The following is an 18,872-nucleotide window of genomic DNA, read 5'->3' as shown; positions in this document are numbered from 1 at the left end:
TAGGAAGAGGACAAAGCCAGACCAGCTCTGCAGACCATACCATCTTTCTCCCCTTCTCTCCTGCAATTTCTACTTTCCAATATCAGGTGATAAGTACACCTAGGTAAAGACTGCCTCCTTGGGGCAAGCCTACTCACAACTCTCACTTTCTTCTTTTCCACCTTCTCCATTTATCTGTGTTGCTAAGTTAAGCTAGTTCCTGCTTCCTTGACTTGCCCACAGTGCCTCCACTCTTCAACTTTCCTCCTCCATATAAATGACCGAAGAAGAATGAATCTCGAGATTTTGTTTTATGGGAAGGAAGAAGCTCCCTAGAATCACTCGTATCACATTATCATCACCACTAACATCGCCACCAGCCGCATCATTATCGCCATTATCACCACCATCATTGCAGCTAATATGTATTGACCAGATACTGAGCACCAGGGATAGTTCCAAGTGTATTACATGCATTACCCATTCACTCCCCACAGCAATATTATAAAGTGGGCATTACTTTAATCCATATTTTCAAATAATAATACCAAATACAGGTAAGTTAAATAGATGGCCTAAAGTCACAGAGCTAGAAAGCAGTAGACCCAGGATTCACATCACAAAGTCTAGACTAATAGCTTTCACACCACAGCTGCCTCCGCAGGGCTCAGGCTCCAGCCTGGCCTTTTACCAGGAGCCCTGCATTGAACTGTCAGGGGCTTGCGCCATTATGAACATTCTGATACTCTCTGAGCACCCAGCTCACCTTATTAGGGTGTGACTAGGAGGGCAGAATTTTAGAATTCCTGAGTCTCTGGCCAAAAGCCTTCACAGTCCCTCAAAACTATGCTTAACTATCAACATTTTCATTGATCTTTCACCAGAGGCCAAGTAATTCCTTTCTAATCTTTGCTGTTGTTGTTTAGCTGCTGTGTCCGACTCTTTTGCAACCCCATGGACTGCAGCCCACCAGGCTTTTCTGTCCGTGGCTTTTCCCAGGCAAGAATTCTGTAGTAGGTGGGGTGACGGGTGGCTGAGGTGAGGGGGAAAACCTGAGGACTAGGGTGGGAGGAGGGGCAGCCCCTGGCTCAGCTCAAAAGACAAGGAAGACCTTCCAAGAGGTGACTGTGGGCAGAGGGCAATAAGCCAGGCCAGGAGGAGGGTAAGCCAGGCAGACAGAAGGGCATAAGCAGGACCTGCACGTGGCAAGAGACACAGCCCAGTTCCAACACAGTGGGTTAGCAACATGTGACATCACTCTATGGGCTTATGGGAGATCACGGCAGGGTTTTAAGTCAGGAAGTAACATGGTCAGATCAGTGTTTTAGAAATAGAAATCTGGCTACTGTGTGGCTTCAGCCTGGAGGAAAGCACACCTGGATGCCACAGTCCAGGGAGAAATGATGAGGACCAGAAACAAGGTTGTGAGAAGCAGCAGAGCGTACTCATAATACCATGGGTCTAGACCATAACTGCTGAGAAAGGTGGAAGGCGGGAGGAGAGGGGACGACAGAGGACGAGATGGTCGGACGGCATCACCAACTCAATAGACATGAGTTTGAGTAAACTCCGGGAGTTGGTGATGGACAGGGAGGCCTGGCCTGCTGCAGTCCATGGAGTCGCAAAGAGTCGGACACGACTGAGCGACTGAACTGAGGCCCTAATTGGGGGTTCAGCTCTCAGTTCTGCCCCCACCACACGGGGGGGACCCTGAGCCTCCCCCACCCTAAACTGCAGTTTCCACATCTGTAAAATAAGGGCAAAAATCTTGCAGACAAATTCCACTAATCATTTGAAGCACAGATTTCAAAGAGCCTATTTATCTTAAACTTCATTATCTAAGAATAAAGAAAAGGAGGTGGCTCAGTGACCCCAGCCTCCCCATCCCCACCGTCCCCACTAACTTTCCTTCTCATCTCTGGAAAAGAATCATCTGTTATTACCACCTCTTTAATCACATATTAGCTGGTAACAGATTCCTTTGATGAGTTTCACCATTGTTATTTATGAAGAGCAATGCCAGACCAAAAAAAGACTTCCAAAAGAAATGCTTTAAATGCTTAAAATCCAATAAAAAGTTACACGACCATGAGGAAAAATAATTTATACAGTTTGACTTCAATTATGTAAGAAATGCATTCATAGGCTTGGGGAAAGCAAGAAACCACCATGTTAACAATGGTTATCTCTAGCGGCAGGGCTAGCAGGTGATTCTTCTAATTTTCTCCGTGTCTGTCTCTCTTTCTCTGTGTGTGTGTGTGTGTGAGTGTAGAGTGGTGGTTTCTTTAAAATGTCCACAATGGACATACATTAAATCCCATCCCCCCCCCCAAACCAGAAAGGTTCTGAAAGGGAGACCATATTGATTTCCCTAGAAGAGATTTTAGGAGTAATTTCACTAAGATCCTTCTACTGCTTGAGGAAGCAGAGGGCTGTTGGCCCACAGCCCTTGAGGGGCAGCTCTAAGGGCAGAAACTCTCACAATTCTGGCAGGAGCCAGAGCTTGCAGGTAACCACAGACAGAGATAATCACACACACTAACAGAGCTGTTAAGTTACAAATCTAGTGAATGAGGCTTGGATTGCAGAACCACAGAGCATGATTCCATTCCTCAATGTTCGTCATCAAGCTTCAGGACCTTGGCCAGTTCCCAGAGCATCTCAGGACCTAGGAGTTTTTTTATTTTCAAATGAGGAAGTAAAACTAGGTAATCTTTAAAGTCTCTCCCTGGGCAAAAATTCTACTGTGATGTCAATAAAAATGTATTAAGTGCTAACAAGGAGAATAATCTCAAAGTCACAGCGTGACAAGGTTTATCGGATGCCCAATGCCACTGGATCCCAGCGAGGGGTGCCACCAGTATGCTTGGGAGATGTGAAGGAATGACGGAGGTGGAGAAAATTGGTCAGGGTTCCCATAGGATGTATGCCAGCTACCCAGAAGACGGGAATGAAAAGATCAGCATATGTAAAACCAGAGTGAAGTGGGAAACACAGGAACCCCATGGCACTGGGATATAGCAGAGGTCACCATTTTTGATGGAGCCTGAATACCACCTAAGGGAACTGGGCTTTATCAGCAGGTAGTGGGGAGCCCCTCCAGAATAGAAAGTGAGCAGGCTGGTGTTTCAGGAGAGCAGGACTGGACAGGCAGGAGGCTGGGGTAGTCATTCAAACAAGATGTAACATGGAGAAGGCAGATGTGATGAAACGTCACTGCATGCCCCCAGCCTTCTGTGCTTGTGTGTTTGTGTGTGTGTGTGTGTGTGTGTGTGTGTGTGTGCATATACGCTTAGTCGTGTCCGACTCTTTGCAACCCGATGGTCTGTAACCCACCAGGCTCATCTGCCTATGGGATTTTCCAGGCAAGAATATTGGAGTGGGTTGCCATTTCCTACTCCAGGGGATCTTCCTGACCCAAGGATCGAACTTGTGTCTCTAGTGTCTCCTGCATTGGCAGACAGGTTCTTTATCACTGGCACCACCTGGGAAGAAGCCCTCTGAGTGAAACCCAAAGTCACATGATTTTGCCAGCAGAGTTACAAGTTCCCTCCACTGTGCTAAAGGGTACATATTGTAAATCCTTGTATTTGAGAAATTCTCATATCATACATAGCTACATATGGAGGCTATTCTTTATCTTATAAACTAATAGGAGCTCTTTATATATCATAAAAAGCTGGAGTAGGAAATGGCAAGGCTGTATATTGTCAGCCTGCTTATTTAACTTATATGTTCAGTCGGACATGACTGAGTGACTGAACAAGAACAATACATCATAAAGACATTGCTGTTGTTGTTCAGTCACTCACTCCTATCCTACTTTTCCAAGGACTGCAGTACATCAGGCTCCCCTGTCTTTCACTATCTCCCAGAGTTTGCTCAAACTCATGTCCACTGAGTTGCTATCTAACCATCTCATCCCGTCGTCCTCTTTTCCTTTTGCCTTCGATCTTTCCCAGCATCAGGGTCTTTTTCAGTGAGTCAGCTCTTCGCAGAGATGGCCAAAGTATCAGAGCCTCAGGTTCAGATCAGTCCTTCCAATGAATATTAAGGACTGATCTCCTTTAGGATGGACTGGTTGGATCTCCTTGCAGTCCAAGGGACTCTCAAGAGTCTTCTCCAATACCACAGTTCAAAAGCTCAGCTTTCTTTATAGTCCAACTCTCACATCCATACATGACTACTGGAAAAACCATAGCTTTGACTAGATGGACCTTTGTGGGTAAAGTAATGTCTCTGCTTTTTAATATGCCGTCTAGGTTGGTCATAGCTTTTCTTTCACAGAGCAAGTGTCTTTTAATTTCATGGCTGCAGTCACCATCTGCAGTGGTTTTGGAGCCCAAGAAAATAAAGTCTCTCATTGTTTCCATTGTTTCCCCATCTATTTGCCACGAAATGATGGCACTGGATACCATAATCTTTGTTTTTTGAATGTTGAGTTTTAAGTCATCTTTTTTACTCTCCTTCACTTTCACACTTACATCAAGAGGCTCTTTAGTCCCTGTTCACTTTCTGCCATAAGGGTGGTATCATCTACATATCTGAGGTTGTTGACATCTCTCCCTGCCATCTTGATTCCAGCTTGTGCTTCATCCAGCCCAGCATTTCACATGATGTACTCTGAATATAAGTTAAATAAGCAGAGTGACAATATCGATGATTTTCCTTGATGTTTTTTTCCCCCATAGCATATTAACCAGGACTTACTTTTTACAAACTGTTTCATCTATTTAGATTTATATCTATTGAGGGAGTTCATCTTCATTTTTCTTCCAGAAGATCCAGTCAGTTGCTCCCCAAATTAATAAATGAAACATTCTCTCCCCATTGAGTTGAAATATCATTTTATCAGATACATGTATGTGTAGGTACTCTATTTTGATCCACTGGTCTGTTTCTCTTGCAAGACCTGCATATAGTGTTAACACAGCTTTCTAATTTTTCATATCCGATATGGCAAATCTTCCCATGTTATTCTTCATTTCAACAATTTTTCATCTAGCCTCATAAATTTATACTTTCAGATGAAACTTTGATTGATTTGATCACATTCCTCCTCCCAATTCCACTATTATTCTTACAGGAATTACACTAGAAATGAATTTGGATGACATACCAATTGGTTTAAATGTCTCACTCTTGATTAGATCCAGATCCTTTGAGTAAAATACGGTGACTTATTCTCCCAGTGCCTGGCAGGATGCCCAGCTTTACTATGAGAAGCTGGAGTGAATCAGAACACCTCCACGCAACTATTATATACAGGATGGATAAACAAGGTCCTACTATAGAGCACGGGGAACTATATTCAATATCCCGTGATAAACATAATGGAAAAAATATGAAAAAGAATATATATGTATAACTGAGTCACTTTGCTGTACAACAGAAATTAACACAGCACTGTGAATCAAATATACTTCAACAAATTTTTTTTAAAAAAAAGAACACCTGCACTCAATGTCCAGCACAGGGTAGAGTGATTTTTTCCTCTCTGTTCATCCAGGAGGCAGAGAGGACTTCTTGGGGCCTTGTCTGACAGATGTCAGTTTCACCCTCAAGAAATTAATAAAAAATTAAGGAAGTAACGGGGTCTCTTCCAAGTGTTGCAGATCCCAGTTTACATAACGGGTTACATAATGTCTTTACTTTGTATTGGGTTGGCCAAAATGTTAGTTCAGACTTTTTGGCCAATCCAAAATTGTTTTACCTGCTTGATGAAAATGTCAGAGGAGCTTATACCTCACTGCCAAGCTCTCCTGTTCATCAACACATGTTCCTAGTATAATGACATTACCTTCGCAGGTGCCCAAGCCAACCTGGCGGCTCACACACTTTACCTGGCAAGGGCCATTACGTGTACCCTCATGATGCCAGGCACTGCTTGTGTGTGTGTGCTAGTTGCTCAGTCGTGTCTGACTCTGCACTGTGCTTGCACCCAGTAAATCTTGGTTCACATCCAACCCACAGTCAAAACAAGCTTAACCTTGATGTCAGATCTTCAGCTGCATATTTTAGAAACCTCTCCTCCATCTTTAGTTAAGCCTTTTCTTTAAGCTCCAACTGAACTCTTAACTCTTTCAAGAGGCCTGCGATCCACTGAGTCCACTCAGCTCCCCTGCACCTTGTCAGTACCGCTTGATCTATGATCTATATGTCAGGTTACAACCTCACAAATTCAGTTACAGCTGATGTACACTGTTTGGCTTTTTTCCTCTTGTTTAATGTTGCAAAGTCGGGGGACAGATAGTGGGTGATGGGCAGTCTGAATCTCCAGGCTGCTGCAGACTCCACTACACCTTAGAATCTTCCATAAGCCTGACTCACACACTTGCAGCACTGGTGTGAATCTCATGGAAATTGAGCTTGCAACTCTGATACACACAATTAATCCAAAACAGTTGCACAACAGTATTGTTTACATGTTTCATAACATTGATGAGGCTTATTGAGCACTTAGAGAATGCCAGGCACTGTGCTCAGTACTTTGCCTGCCTCAATTCATTTACTGTGGTTCAGTTCAGTTCAGTTCAGTTCAGTCGCTCAGTCGTTTCCGACTCTTTGTGACCCCATGAATCACAGCACACCAGGCCTCCCTGTCCATCACCAACTCCTGGAGTTCACTCAGACTCACGTCCATCGAGTCAGTGATGCCATCCAGCCATCTCATCCTCTGTCGTCCCCTTCTCCTCCTGCCCCCAATCCCTCCCAGCATCAGAGTCTTTTCCAATGAGTCAACTCTTCGCATGAGGTGGCCAAAGTATTGGAGTTTCAGCTTTAGCATCATTCCTTCCAAAGAAATCCCAGGGCTGATCTCCTTCAGAATGGACTGGTCGGATCTCCTTGCAGTCCAAGGGACTCTCAGAAGTCTTCTCCAACACCACAGTTCAAAAGCATCAATTCTTCGGCGCTCAGCTTTCTTCACAGTCCAACTCTCACATCCATACATGACCACAGGAAAAACTATAGCCTTGACTAGACGGACCTTTGTTGGCAAAGTAATGTCTCTGCTTTTCAATATGCTATCTAGGTTATCACCCTATAAAGCGGGTATTGTTATTATTCTTATTTTACAACTAGCACACTGAAGTCCAGGGAGGTAAGTAGCATGCCCAGTGTCACATACAATCAGTGGGGGAACGGGGATTCAGAGTCAGGCTTCTGGTGTAAAAGCTTATTTTCCCCACAGCACTATAGAGCCATCACTGACACGTCTCATCTCTCCACTTGATAATGACCTTCATGAACATGGTCCACAGGCAGAGGTTACCTGGCCCAGGGACCAGTGGGGCTGAAATCCAACCCACTGCTCCATCGCCTAGCCTTGCACCCATGGATCTTGAACAGGCATCTGAAGCAGAATTCCCAGAGGACAGAAGTCTCAGGCCTGTGTGTGAATGCCCTTCTGCACAGCTGGTATTAGAATAGGATTTGAACCTGGGCGCTTTGGCTCTAGATCCCTGCTGTCTGCAGCCTGGGGGGCCACCTATTCCTTCTTCTCCTGAAGGCAATGCGTGAGCCAGAGGTAGCCCTGAAGACCTGGATATAGTGCGTCTCCATTCTCATGAGAGGGTCTGGGCCATGGAGGTGAAGTGAAAGCCGCTCAGTCATGTCTGACTCTTTGCGACCCCATGGACTATACAGTCCATGGAATTTTCCAGGCCAGAATACTGCAGTGGGTAGCCTTTCCCTTCTCCAGAGGATCTTCCCAACCAAGGGATTGAACCAGGGTCTCCTGAATTGCAGGTGGATTCTTTACCAGCTAAGCCACCAGGGAAGCCAAGAATACTGGAGTGGGTAGCCTATCCCTTCTCCAGTGGATCTTCCTGACCCAGGAATTGAACTGGGATCTCCTGCATTGCAGGCAGATTCTTTACTAACTGAGCTATCAGGCCATGGAGGAAGGGCTTATAAATATTGATTAAATGAATATTCTCTGACCTTTCTTGCAATCACGCAACCATCAGCTACCTCCTCCGCTGAGGGGCAATCACAGGCAATGATGACAATCAGCCCAATCAGGGATCTTTACCTGTTGAGGGCCACCCACAACGTAGGGCACAGTGGGGGATGCACGGACCAGCCAGGAGGACTGTCTACACTTGTGTGCCTGCCTCGGGTTTTGTTCCTGCCTCTTCTGTGTAGGAATTCAGCTTGCTAGGAGGCAGTGTGGTCCACTGTCCAACAGCAGGGCTCTGGAGCCAAAGGGCCTGGGTTCAAATCCCGTTCTAACACCAGCTGTGCAGAAGGCGCTCATGCAGCGGGCCTGAGGCTTCCATCCTCTGGGAGGCCTGCTCCAGATGCTGGGCCATGGCTGGTGTCTGGGAACCCGGATTTTAGAGGGTTCCCACCATCCCCTGATAAGTGGGGCTCACGGCCTAAACTGCTGTGCATATGGTGTGATTTACACTCAACACACACTGTCCTGCTGGGAGGTGCCAGGCACTGGGTCTCTAATGACTTCCCTGATGGACAGCAGTTCACATGTGATGTCACAACTCCGTGCTGGAGGAATTCAGCATGCCCTGCGTGTCTCCACTGGGAGAGAGCCTGGGAAGCCTGTACTTGGTATCTCCAGAGCCTGTCCCGCACGTCTGTTTCCTTTGCTGATTCTGCTCTGCACCCTTCTCTATCAACATCAGCCTGAGAAGGACAATGTGTGCAGTGCTTTGGGTCCTCCTAGGGAAACCCTGAACCTGGGGGTGGTCTTGGGAGCCCTGACACATGGTCATGTGACCTTAGGCAAATGCCTTGACCTGGGCATGCCACAGTTTCCCCATATAAGAAATGGAGGCAATTTAAAAGTTCAATCTATCCCCCAAGATTGTAGTGAAGATGTCATGATTCAGCAAATGTAAACTCCTTGGCCTGGCAATTACTGGGAGGCTTCCCAGGTGGCATCAGTGGTAAAGAATCCACCTGTCAATGCAGGAGGCACAAGAGACGTGAGTTGGTTCCCTGGGTCTTGAAGAGCCCCTGGCGGAGGGCATAGCAACTGCTCCAGTATTATTGCCTGGAGAATCCCATGGACAGAGGAGCCTGGTGGGCTAACGCTCCATAAGGTCACAAAGAGTCAGACGTGACCGAAGCAACTTAGTATGCGTACACCGGGGGTTGAAGAAATGTGGACCGTGTTTATATGATAAATAAACACTTGATGAACACATGAATGAATGGATACGTGAGCTGCAGGTGAGCGGATGATGAAGAAAAAGGGAGAAGTGTTCCTGATGGACCACAGAAGCAGGTCTCTAAGCTCTGGGAAGACAAAACACGGACCACCCACTGGCCACGGGCAAACACCAAAAGGCAGGTACCAGCCCGCTGAACAGATGTACAGATGGGTGGGTGAGGCCTCAAGCTGGTCCCAGGCAGTGACCAATCCATCTCGCCCAGATGAAGGGGGTATTCAGAAAACCAGCGAGACAGCCCCCAGGCCACACTGGGGAATCCCAGACCTCAGGGAGCCCCCAGCCTCGGCTCGGGTCTAGGAGGCTAAGGTCAGTGGTGGGCTCCTCCCCGGCCTCTGAGGACAGCAAGAGACCACAAACCACAGACAGAAAGAGACACAGTGGGGGTGTAATGTGGGTTTCCCAGTCAAAGTTTTCTCTTACCGTGATCTTTTCTTCTGCTGTTATGGTGAAGGGGGCTTTTAGCTGGGTTCTGTTCTAGAAAAAAGCATAAAGAAAGCAGTTCAGTCAACCGGTTTTGGCATCTGAGACACCGGGTAACAAGTGGTCTGTTTCCGACCCACCCACCTGGAGCTACAGTGGGTTCTTGACTGTCGGGGGTGGGGGGTGGTCAGAGCTGGTGGTGGTCTTAAAGTCACTCCAGGGGAAAAGGTCTGTAGAACCCTCATGCCTCCTCTCCCGGAGGCGTGTGTAAAATCCAGACACCAGTTCCCCTAACGGCCAGGGAAACACAGGCATCTTACCAGGGTGGTGAAACACTTGGAGGGGGGTGAGGTCAGGGGAAAGGAATGACCTTGAGCAACTACCCTCCCCCTCCAAGGTCTGGTCTGCCCCCTTCAGGAAGGAGGAGAGAACTGCAGGCTCTGACGTCAGTGAGATCCCCTTTCATTCCAGTGCTCTCGACCCCCCAAGCCCCAACACCCTAAACATCCACTCCCATACTTTCTAATACTCCTCTGCTTAGAAAACATAGGGAATGAAAGGTGAGCGTTATGACTGCTATCTGTCCAGTTCAGTTCAGTTCAGTCGCTCAGTCATGTCTGACTCTTTGTGACCCCATGAATCACAGCACACCAGGCCTCCCTTGTCCATCACCAACTCCCGGAGTCCACCCAAACCCGTGTCCATTGAGTCAGTGATGCCATCCAACCATCTCATCCTCTGTTGTCCCCTTTGCCTCCTGCCCTCAATCCTTCCCAGCATCAGGGTCTTTTCAAATGAGTCATCTCTTCGCATCAGGTGGCCAAAGTATTGGAGTTTCAGCTTCAACATCAGTCCTTCCAATGATCACCCAGAACTGATCTCCTTTAGGATGGACTGGTTGGATCTCCTTGCAGTCCAAGGGCCTCTCAAGAGTCTTCTCCAACACCACAGTTCAAAAACATCAACTCTTTGGCACTCAGCTTTCTTTATAGTCCAACTCTCACATCCATACATGATCAGAGGAAAAACCATAGCCTTGACTAGATGGACCTTTGTTGGCAAAGTCATGTCTCTGCTTTTGAATATGCTATCTAGGTTGGTCATAACTTTCCTTCCAAGGAGTAAGCGTCTTTTAATTTCATGGCTGCAGTCACCATCTGTAGTGATTTTGGAGCCCAGAAAAATAAAGTCTGACACTGTTTCCCCATCTATTTCCCATGCAGTGGTGGGATCAGATGCCATGATCTTCATTTTCTGAATGTTGAGCTTTAAGCCAACTTTTTCACTCTCCACTTTCACCTTCATCAAGAGGCTTTTGAGTTCCTCTTTAGTTTCTGCCATAAGGGTGGTGTCATCTGCATATCTGAGGTTATTGATATTTCTCCCAGCAATCTTGATTCCAGCTTATGCTTCATCCAGTCCAGCATTTCTCATGATGTACTCTGCTATCTATCCAATCTCGTGGTATCTGAGGAGACCCAACATGAGAACATGCTTCTTTCTGGGGTTGGAGGTAGAATATCTTGCAACTGAAAGGCAGTGCAGAGGAGTGCAAGGAAGCAGATTATGCAGGTTCATGCTGGGCTTCATCATTCTCCAGCACTCTGGCTTTGGACAAGGTACTGACCTCTCTGTGCCTCAGTTTCCTCATCTGTACAGGGGGGATTTTATTCCTCTCACAGGCTGGCTGTGAGGATGAGTCAGAAGAGTGCCTGGCCCATAAGGAAGCGTGCTATGAAAGTATGAATGCTGTTGGCTGTAGCAGGTGGTGATGGTGGTGGCTGTATCATCGTAGATAACCTGGCCTGGACACTTGGAGCCAGAGTGAGCTAGGCAACCCCTGTTTAATTCTATCATGGCCACTCTAGAGGCATTTTCCCCTGACCTGAGCGATGGTCCACCCGAAGCAGGAAACCCCCTGATCCATGTCCTACAGTCGTTACGGCAGCTACACTGGGAGCACTGGGGCATCCCAAACCCATCACAGGCCAGGTGGACAAGCTGATGTTTTAAGGAGGGAAATGGATGTGAGAATTGGACCATAAAGAAGGCTGAGCATCCAGAATTGATGCCTTCAAATGGTGGTGCCAGAGAAGATTCTTGAGAGTCCCTTGGACTGCAACGAGATCAAACCAGTCAATCCTAAAGGAAATGAACACTGGATATTCTTTGGAAGGACTGATGCTGAAGCTCTAATACTTGGGTCATCTGATGCAAACAGCTGACTCATTGGTTAGACAGCATCACCGACTCAACGGACATGAATCTGAGCAAACTCCGGAAGACAGTGGACAGGGAAGCCTGGCATGCTGCAGTCCATGGGGTCGTAAAGAGTCAGAGACAAACTTAGCAACTGAAGAACAATGGAAATTAAAACACACACACATGTCTTTAAAGAAGAGACACCTCTGAAGCAATCATTTGGCCCTTCTGTTCCTGAATTGTATGTGCTGCAGAGTATTTGTGGTGTCTTGTGAGTTTCAGGGTCTTCTGAACTAGTGGGTTCGAAGGCTGGCTTCCTCTCTCTCTTCTCCCTCTGGGTCCCTCCTTGCTGTTTCTTGACACCCAAGGTCTAAACAGAGAGGGGCTGAAAGTGTGCTGCGCAGCCTGTCTCCATCTCTTTGCAAAACAGAAACCATCAGCCTACATCCACCATATAAACTTCAAGGCTTAAGAAACATGTTTTAGAGCACAGCCTGAAGCTGGGAAACACGGACCACATGAGATCCAGTGATGGTTTTACAAGGTGGGTGGGATGTTTACACAATATACGGTAAGGAACTGGAGATGAATGTTCTAAATTCTTTCCTCTTGACTTCTGCTGCATCTCTGTCCTGTCTCATGTACCCTTGTATGAAGTTGAGGTGCATGTGTCTGTATCTATGTGCACATGTGTATACCTGTGTGTATACCTGTGTGTATTCCTGTGTGTATACCTGTGTGTATTCCTGTGTGTATACCTGTGTGTATTCCTGTGTGTATTCCTGTGTGTATACCTGTGTGTATTCCTGTGTGTATACCTGTGTGTATTCCTGTGTGTATACCTGTGTGTATTCCTGTGTGTATTCCTGTGTGTATACCTGTGTGTATTCCTGTGTGTGTACCTGTGTGTATTCCTGTGTGTGTACCTGTGTGTGTACCTGTGTGTATACCTGTGTGTATTCCTGTGTGTGTACCTGTGTGTATTCCTGTGTGTGTACCTGTGTGTGTACCTGTGTGTATTCCTGTGTGTGTACCTGTGTGTATTCCTGTGTGTATACCTGTGTGTATTCCTGTGTGTATACCTGTGTGTGTACCTGTGTGTATTCCTGTGTGTGTACCTGTGTGTATACCTGTGTGTATACCTGTGTGTATTCCTGTGTGTATACCTGTGTGTATAACTGTGTGTGTACCTGTGTGTATACCTGTGTGTATTCCTGTGTGTGTACCTGTGTGTATACCTGTATGTGAGCTGGAGAAGGTAGTTTCCAGACTCAAACACAGTGCATTTCTGACAGTACCTCCCTCCTATGGTGAGGATTAGAAAGTGGTAACTATTTTTATTGCTCTCATACCATTTTAAAATGTCAGAACTGGAAGAGATGAGTTTGAAGGGAATCTTTTGACCCCCACCCCTCATTTCTCAACTGGGAAAACTTAAGCTCAGAAACACTGAACCATTCTAAAAACATAGCGAGGGCAGCATTTCAGCCTGTGAAGTACCAGACACCAAGTCCACGCCAACATTAAGGATTTCACCCCATTGGGTACCTGCATTTTTAAATAATTCCTTTATTCTCCCATCTGTAGTGTGAGCCTCTCTACAGCCGACAAGCAGAGCAGACCAATGTTCTTGTGTGGAGTTGACAAGATTTTCCCTCAGACTTGGATCGTTTTCAATTCCAAATACACTGGACCTTCTCTCCATCCTAGAGGAAGGCCCAGGAGTCACCCAAAGAAACTCTGAAGTCCAACTGGGTGAATCGATTAGAGAACAAGGCATAGGAGCCTTATCCAGCCCTTATGCGCTCAACAAACACCAAGCTTTCTAGGAAACTTTTCTAAGGCAGGTCTAAGAAAGGCAATGCTGACAGTCTAATGCAAGCAGGTAGGAGCCTAGAACACACACTATGAAGTCTGGAGCTCTAGAATCTCCACTCTGTCCACAAAACTGCCCAGAGAGAGAGCTCTTGAAGGCTTGGAAGGGAAAGGAACCTGAAAGCCATATGCAAATATAAAATCATCGCTTTTATCCCAAGAGACTGGAGACATAGAACAGTCTTCCTTTTTATTGATGAGAAACCAAAGGCTCAGAGAAGTTAAAAAAGAAAAAAAAAAAACCACACACCTGCCCAAGAATCATTAGTTCAGTGATCTATTCATGCACTCACTCAGCGAGCAATTACTGAGCACCTACTGTGTGCAGGGCTCTATTTTTGGCACCAAGAATACAGATTGGGAATAAGACCAATGGGGTCTCAAGGAGCAACATTCTAGTGGGAGGACGGAGGGTTACCAGGGTGATAGTGTTGGTACAACACACACAAGCACCAAGCAAAGCAATGGACAGGACCCATTAGGGGGTGACAGCCAGGGAGCCCCGACTCCACGCCTCCTAATGTCCCCCCAGCCTCCCCAGGCTCTTCTGGGAGGTGTGAAGCTGCCTGAAGTCCTAATGACCCTACACAGGGAGCTTTTAATTTCATTTGGTTTCTGAGTTTCTCACTACGGGTTTCTGACTGTTGCCTTTATCTTAAATTTTGACTTTAGCATATTTGGTTTCCTGTCCTTTGAAATTCAGATGGTATTTTTTTCTGGGCCTTTTATTTCCCTTTTTTCATCCTTCTCTGTTCTCGTTCTTGACTTTGCACTTAATTGTTTTCTGAGACATTCGTCTTTTCTGACAGTTTCATATGGCTTTCTCATATCTGGTCCTTACCTTTATGGAATCTTTCATTTTATTTAATTTTATCCAGGATTAGTTTTCTTACTGCAGCAGAAACACCGCACACAGGCCTCTCAGCCTTGGATGGAAGGAGCTAGCAGCTGTGAGGTCGATTTTGGTTTTGCCACGTGACCTGGAGTAGTCACGCTGGAGCCTCGTTTTCCACATCTGTTATGAAAAGTACTTCCTCCAGGGGCTGCAGTCTGAACAAAATGACCAGAGTAACTGCAATGCAGCAGATCCAGGTTCAATCCCTGGGCTGGGAAGACCCGCTGGAGAAGGAAATGGCTACACACTCCAGTATTCTTGCCTGGAGAATTCCATGGACAGAGGAGCCTTGTGGGCTACAGTCCATGGGTTGCAAAGAGTAGAACACAACTGAGCGACTTACACACACACACACACACACAACGAGAGCACAGGCTCCACGAGGACAAGGACATATCTCTTTCTCTGTAGCCCCAGGGGTGCACAGCGCATAGCATGGGCCATGCACTAACCGCATTCACCACCTACGTGGATTAACAAAAGAGTGAATGGAAAATGAAAATGCTCATGGTAATGGGGTTACAGGTTGAATCATGTCCCCCCAAAATCTATAGCTGAAGCCCTGACCCCAGTGTCTCAGACTGTGTCTGAATTTGGAGATAGAACCTTCAGTTCAGTTCAGTTCAGTTCAGTCGCTCAGTTGTGTCCGAATCTTTGCGACCCCATGAATCGCAGCACGCCAGGCCTCCCTGTCCATCACCAACTCCCGGAGTTCACTCAGACTCACGTCCATCAAGTCAGTGATGCCATCCAGCCATCTCATCCTCTGTCGTCCCCTTCTCCTCCTGCCCCCAATCCCTCCCAGCATCAGAGTATTTTCCAATGAGTCAACACTTCGCATGAGGTGGCCAAAGTACTGGAGTTTCAGCTTTAGCATCATTCCTTCCAAAGAAATCCCAGGGCTGATCTCCTTCAGAATGGACTGGTGGGATCTCCTTGCAGTCCAAGGGACTCTCAACAGTCTTCTCCAACACCACAGTTCAAAAGCATCAATTCTTCGGCACTCAGCCTTCTTCACAGTCCAACTCTCACATCCATACATGACCACAGGAAAAACCAGAGCCTTGTCTAGATGGATCTTTGTTGGCAAAGTAATGTCTCTCCTTTTGAATATGCTATCTGGGTTGGTCATAACTTTCCTTCCAAGGAGTAAGCGTCTTTTAATTTCATGGCTGCAGTCACCATCTGCAGTGATTTTGGAGCCCAGAAAAATAAAGTCTGACGCTGTTTCCACTGTTTCCCCATCTATTTCCCATGAAGTGATGGGACCGGATGCCATGATCTTCATTTTCTGAATGTTGAGCTTTAGGCAAACTTTTTCACTCTCCACTTTCACCCTCATCAAGAGGCTTTTTAGTTCCTCTTCACTTTCTGCCATAAGGGTGGTGTCATCTGCATATCTGAGGTGATTGATATTTCTCCCGGCAATCTTGATTCCAGCTTGTGCTTCCTCCAGCCCAGCATTTCTCATGATGTACTCTGCATAGAAAGTTAAATAAGCAGGGTGACAATATACAGCCTTGAAGTACTCCTTTTCCTATTTGGAACCAGTCTGTTGTTCCATGTCCAGTTCTAAGTGTTGCTTCCTGACCTGCATATAGGTTTCTCAAGAGGCAGGTCAGGTGGTCTGGTATTCCCATCTCTTTCAGAATTTTCCACAGTTTATTGTGATCCACACAGTCAAAGGCTTTGGCATAGTCAATAAAGCAGAAATAGATGTTTTTTTGGAACTCTCTTGCTTTTTCCACGATCCAGAATCTTAACAGATGTGATTAAGGTAAAGCAAGGCCATCACAGTGGACTCTAATCCCACCTGACAAGCGTCCTTATAAGGAGACGAGGATACAGACACACACAGAGGGACGACCATGTGAGGCACAGGGAGAAGACAGCTGTCTACCAGCCAAGGAGAGAGGCCTCAGAAAGACAACCCTGCCCATACCCTGACCTGAACTTCCAGCCTCCAGGGCTGTGAACGAACACATTTCTATTGTTTGTGAGCCAGCTGGTCTGTGGTACCTTTTCACAGCAAACCAATATCAATAGAGTTTGCTAGCAAACTCTAGCAAACCAATATCAATAGAAAGTATATGGTTGAGTGCTTATTACACACAAGACATGGTGATGAGAAATTAACATCTATGTAAATAAATTTTTAAAAAAGGAAAAAAAAACCTATGTAGACATGTGTAAATAAATATGAGACCATGGCAAAAAAAAGAAATTAACATTTATGCATGACATATCTTGATAATCAGGTCCATAGAGGTTACAAGAAGCTAAAAGGGAGCCTGGTTCACGGCAAAGTGTGTGAGATTCCAGGGCCCATTCACTAATCCAGAATTCGGCATCACTGAATGAATGGAGGATGGAAGGAAGAAGAGCATGGATAATGTGCTCGAGGTTTCTAAAAAAACAATGACAAGACAGAAACCACAAGTAACACAGACAATACCGGTGATGAACTCTGGAAGGAGAGCTGGGCAGGAAGCAGCAGGATGTCTCCACTCCCGAGGTCTCTGGCCTCCAGCGAGGCTGTGTAGCTGACGGAGAAGGAGTCTCCAACTGTTCAGAGAGAAGGCACGTGCAGTTAGCAGGGGGGTCCCTGCACACCCCAGACACGGCCACTGTCGAAAGGCGGCGGCACCACAGCGCACGGCGGCAGCCAAGGCCCCTTTGAGCTCACACATTTTTTAGCATGGAGAGTAAATCAAGCAGGCGTGCTCTTGAGCCCACTCTGCTTTCACTCGGAAGGGCTGTCAGCAGGTGCAGGGAGCTTTACCTGGACCCCCAACCCATCCAGAAATGCCGGGGCTGGGCGGGTCAGCCTTCCTAACTCAGGATGTATTTAGCTCATCCACTTATGAAATACAGAACCTTTCTGTTTTGTTTGGAATCCAGGTGGGGATCCTATTTATTCCCACTGATCCTATTCACACAATGAAGAAAAAGTCTTTACTGAACTAACTTTTGGGTGACACTAGCTGCCACTTTGACACTTCCAGGCAGCCTGGTCCTGGGAGCCCAGCACGAGGCACAGAGAGGCCGTGCCAGACCAGACCCGGGAGAGGGAGAACAAGGCCACTCGGGATCATGGAGGGTCCCTTCTGATCTCATGGTCGCTGGTTGGTGCTTAATTACACAGAGAAGCTTCCCTAGAAGACGGGGTTTCTGACTCAAATCTCCCCTTAATAAGAAGCCAGGATTGAAACGCCAGCTATTAGGAGACGGCACCTCTGCCATAGGGATGGGTCACACCCCAAGGTGAACCAATGGGCTCTGGAGTTGTGGGTGGGGAACTCCCTTTTCTTTAGAAGGACTCCCAGAAGTGGGTGCCAGAGCACCCACAGTTCACAGCTGCAGGGACTGAGATTCAGGGATGTACAGAGCGCACGTGTCAAGAGCAGAAGTCAGCAAGTTCATGGGCGAAGTGTGTGGTCCTGGCTCCGAGCAGGTGAAGTGCAGGAGTGGCAGGTGAGTGAGGGGCAAGGGAGCAGAGAAAGGTCCTCCAGCGGGACACAAGAGTAGAAGCTGATGCCGAGCCGTGGGAGGAGCGTGCCCAGTTCGGGATGGTAGGAGCATGGACTACACAAGGCCACTGGAGCGATAAAGTGAGAGGCAGGCAGAGTGCCAGGCCATGTCGCCCCATTCAGACTCTGCAGTGACTCTGTGAGTCCGGGGGACACATACCACGTCTGCAGCTCAGAGAAATGCAATGATTTCTGGAGGCCACACAGCTCTGAAATAGTGAGAAATCAAGGGAGCTCTGTCTGAGATCGAGTCTGGGCTCTGCTCTCAGCCCTACGTTCCTGTCTCTAAGCTCGAGCTGAAGAACTGGGGAGATTTATTTTTACATCATTGAAGAAAGGCATTGAAGATCACTTAGCTGAGACGTACCATGATGGTTCTTACACCATGCTTAAACCAGAGCCAGCAAAGAGGTCACTACTGGCGGGCCAACTCCACTGACAGCTTCTGTCAATAGTATGGTGTTAAGATGGATTCTGAGGTTTCATCTAGACTCAGAAAGAGTGGTGGCATTGATGAGCAATGTGGGCCATGTATAAGGAAGTCAGTAAGAGTCCCAGGCCTGTGAGAGGCACTATAGCATCGTGGGTATGGGGTGGACGGAGAAGTCAGACTGAGTCTGTCTCCGCCTTGACTACCAACCCTGGGCCTTGGGCAGGTTCCTCATCACCTTAGTTTCTTCATCTGTAGACAAGGCACCTTCTCAGAATAAAAGAAGTCCCACCTTCCTAGGAAAACTGACAGCTCTGAAGTCAGAGTAACAACTGCATTCCAGA

At 46.9% G+C, this 18,872-nt stretch overlaps 1 protein-coding gene across 3 annotated transcripts in view; it reads right to left on the bottom strand.

Moving 5' to 3' along the window:
- The window catches only part of EVC2 (EvC ciliary complex subunit 2), a 173,203-nt gene that overhangs the window by 127,451 nt on the left and 26,880 nt on the right, over positions 1–18,872 (bottom strand). For all 3 annotated transcript variants that reach the window (XM_061420782.1, XM_061420780.1, XM_061420781.1), the window contains exons 6-7: positions 17,024–17,133; positions 9,597–9,650 (exon numbers count right to left, since the gene is read on the bottom strand). In XM_061420782.1, coding sequence (XP_061276766.1) covers positions 9,597–9,650; positions 17,024–17,133 — 164 coding nt within the window. The remainder of the gene's footprint in view (positions 1–9,596; positions 9,651–17,023; positions 17,134–18,872) is intronic.

Source organism: Bos javanicus, chromosome 6 (assembly GCF_032452875.1).
Source record: "Bos javanicus breed banteng chromosome 6, ARS-OSU_banteng_1.0, whole genome shotgun sequence".
In the NCBI taxonomy this organism is placed as follows: domain Eukaryota; kingdom Metazoa; phylum Chordata; class Mammalia; order Artiodactyla; family Bovidae; genus Bos; species Bos javanicus.
The sequence above is the reverse complement of the archived record's forward strand: the minus strand, read 5'-3'. Positions and strand labels throughout refer to the sequence as shown.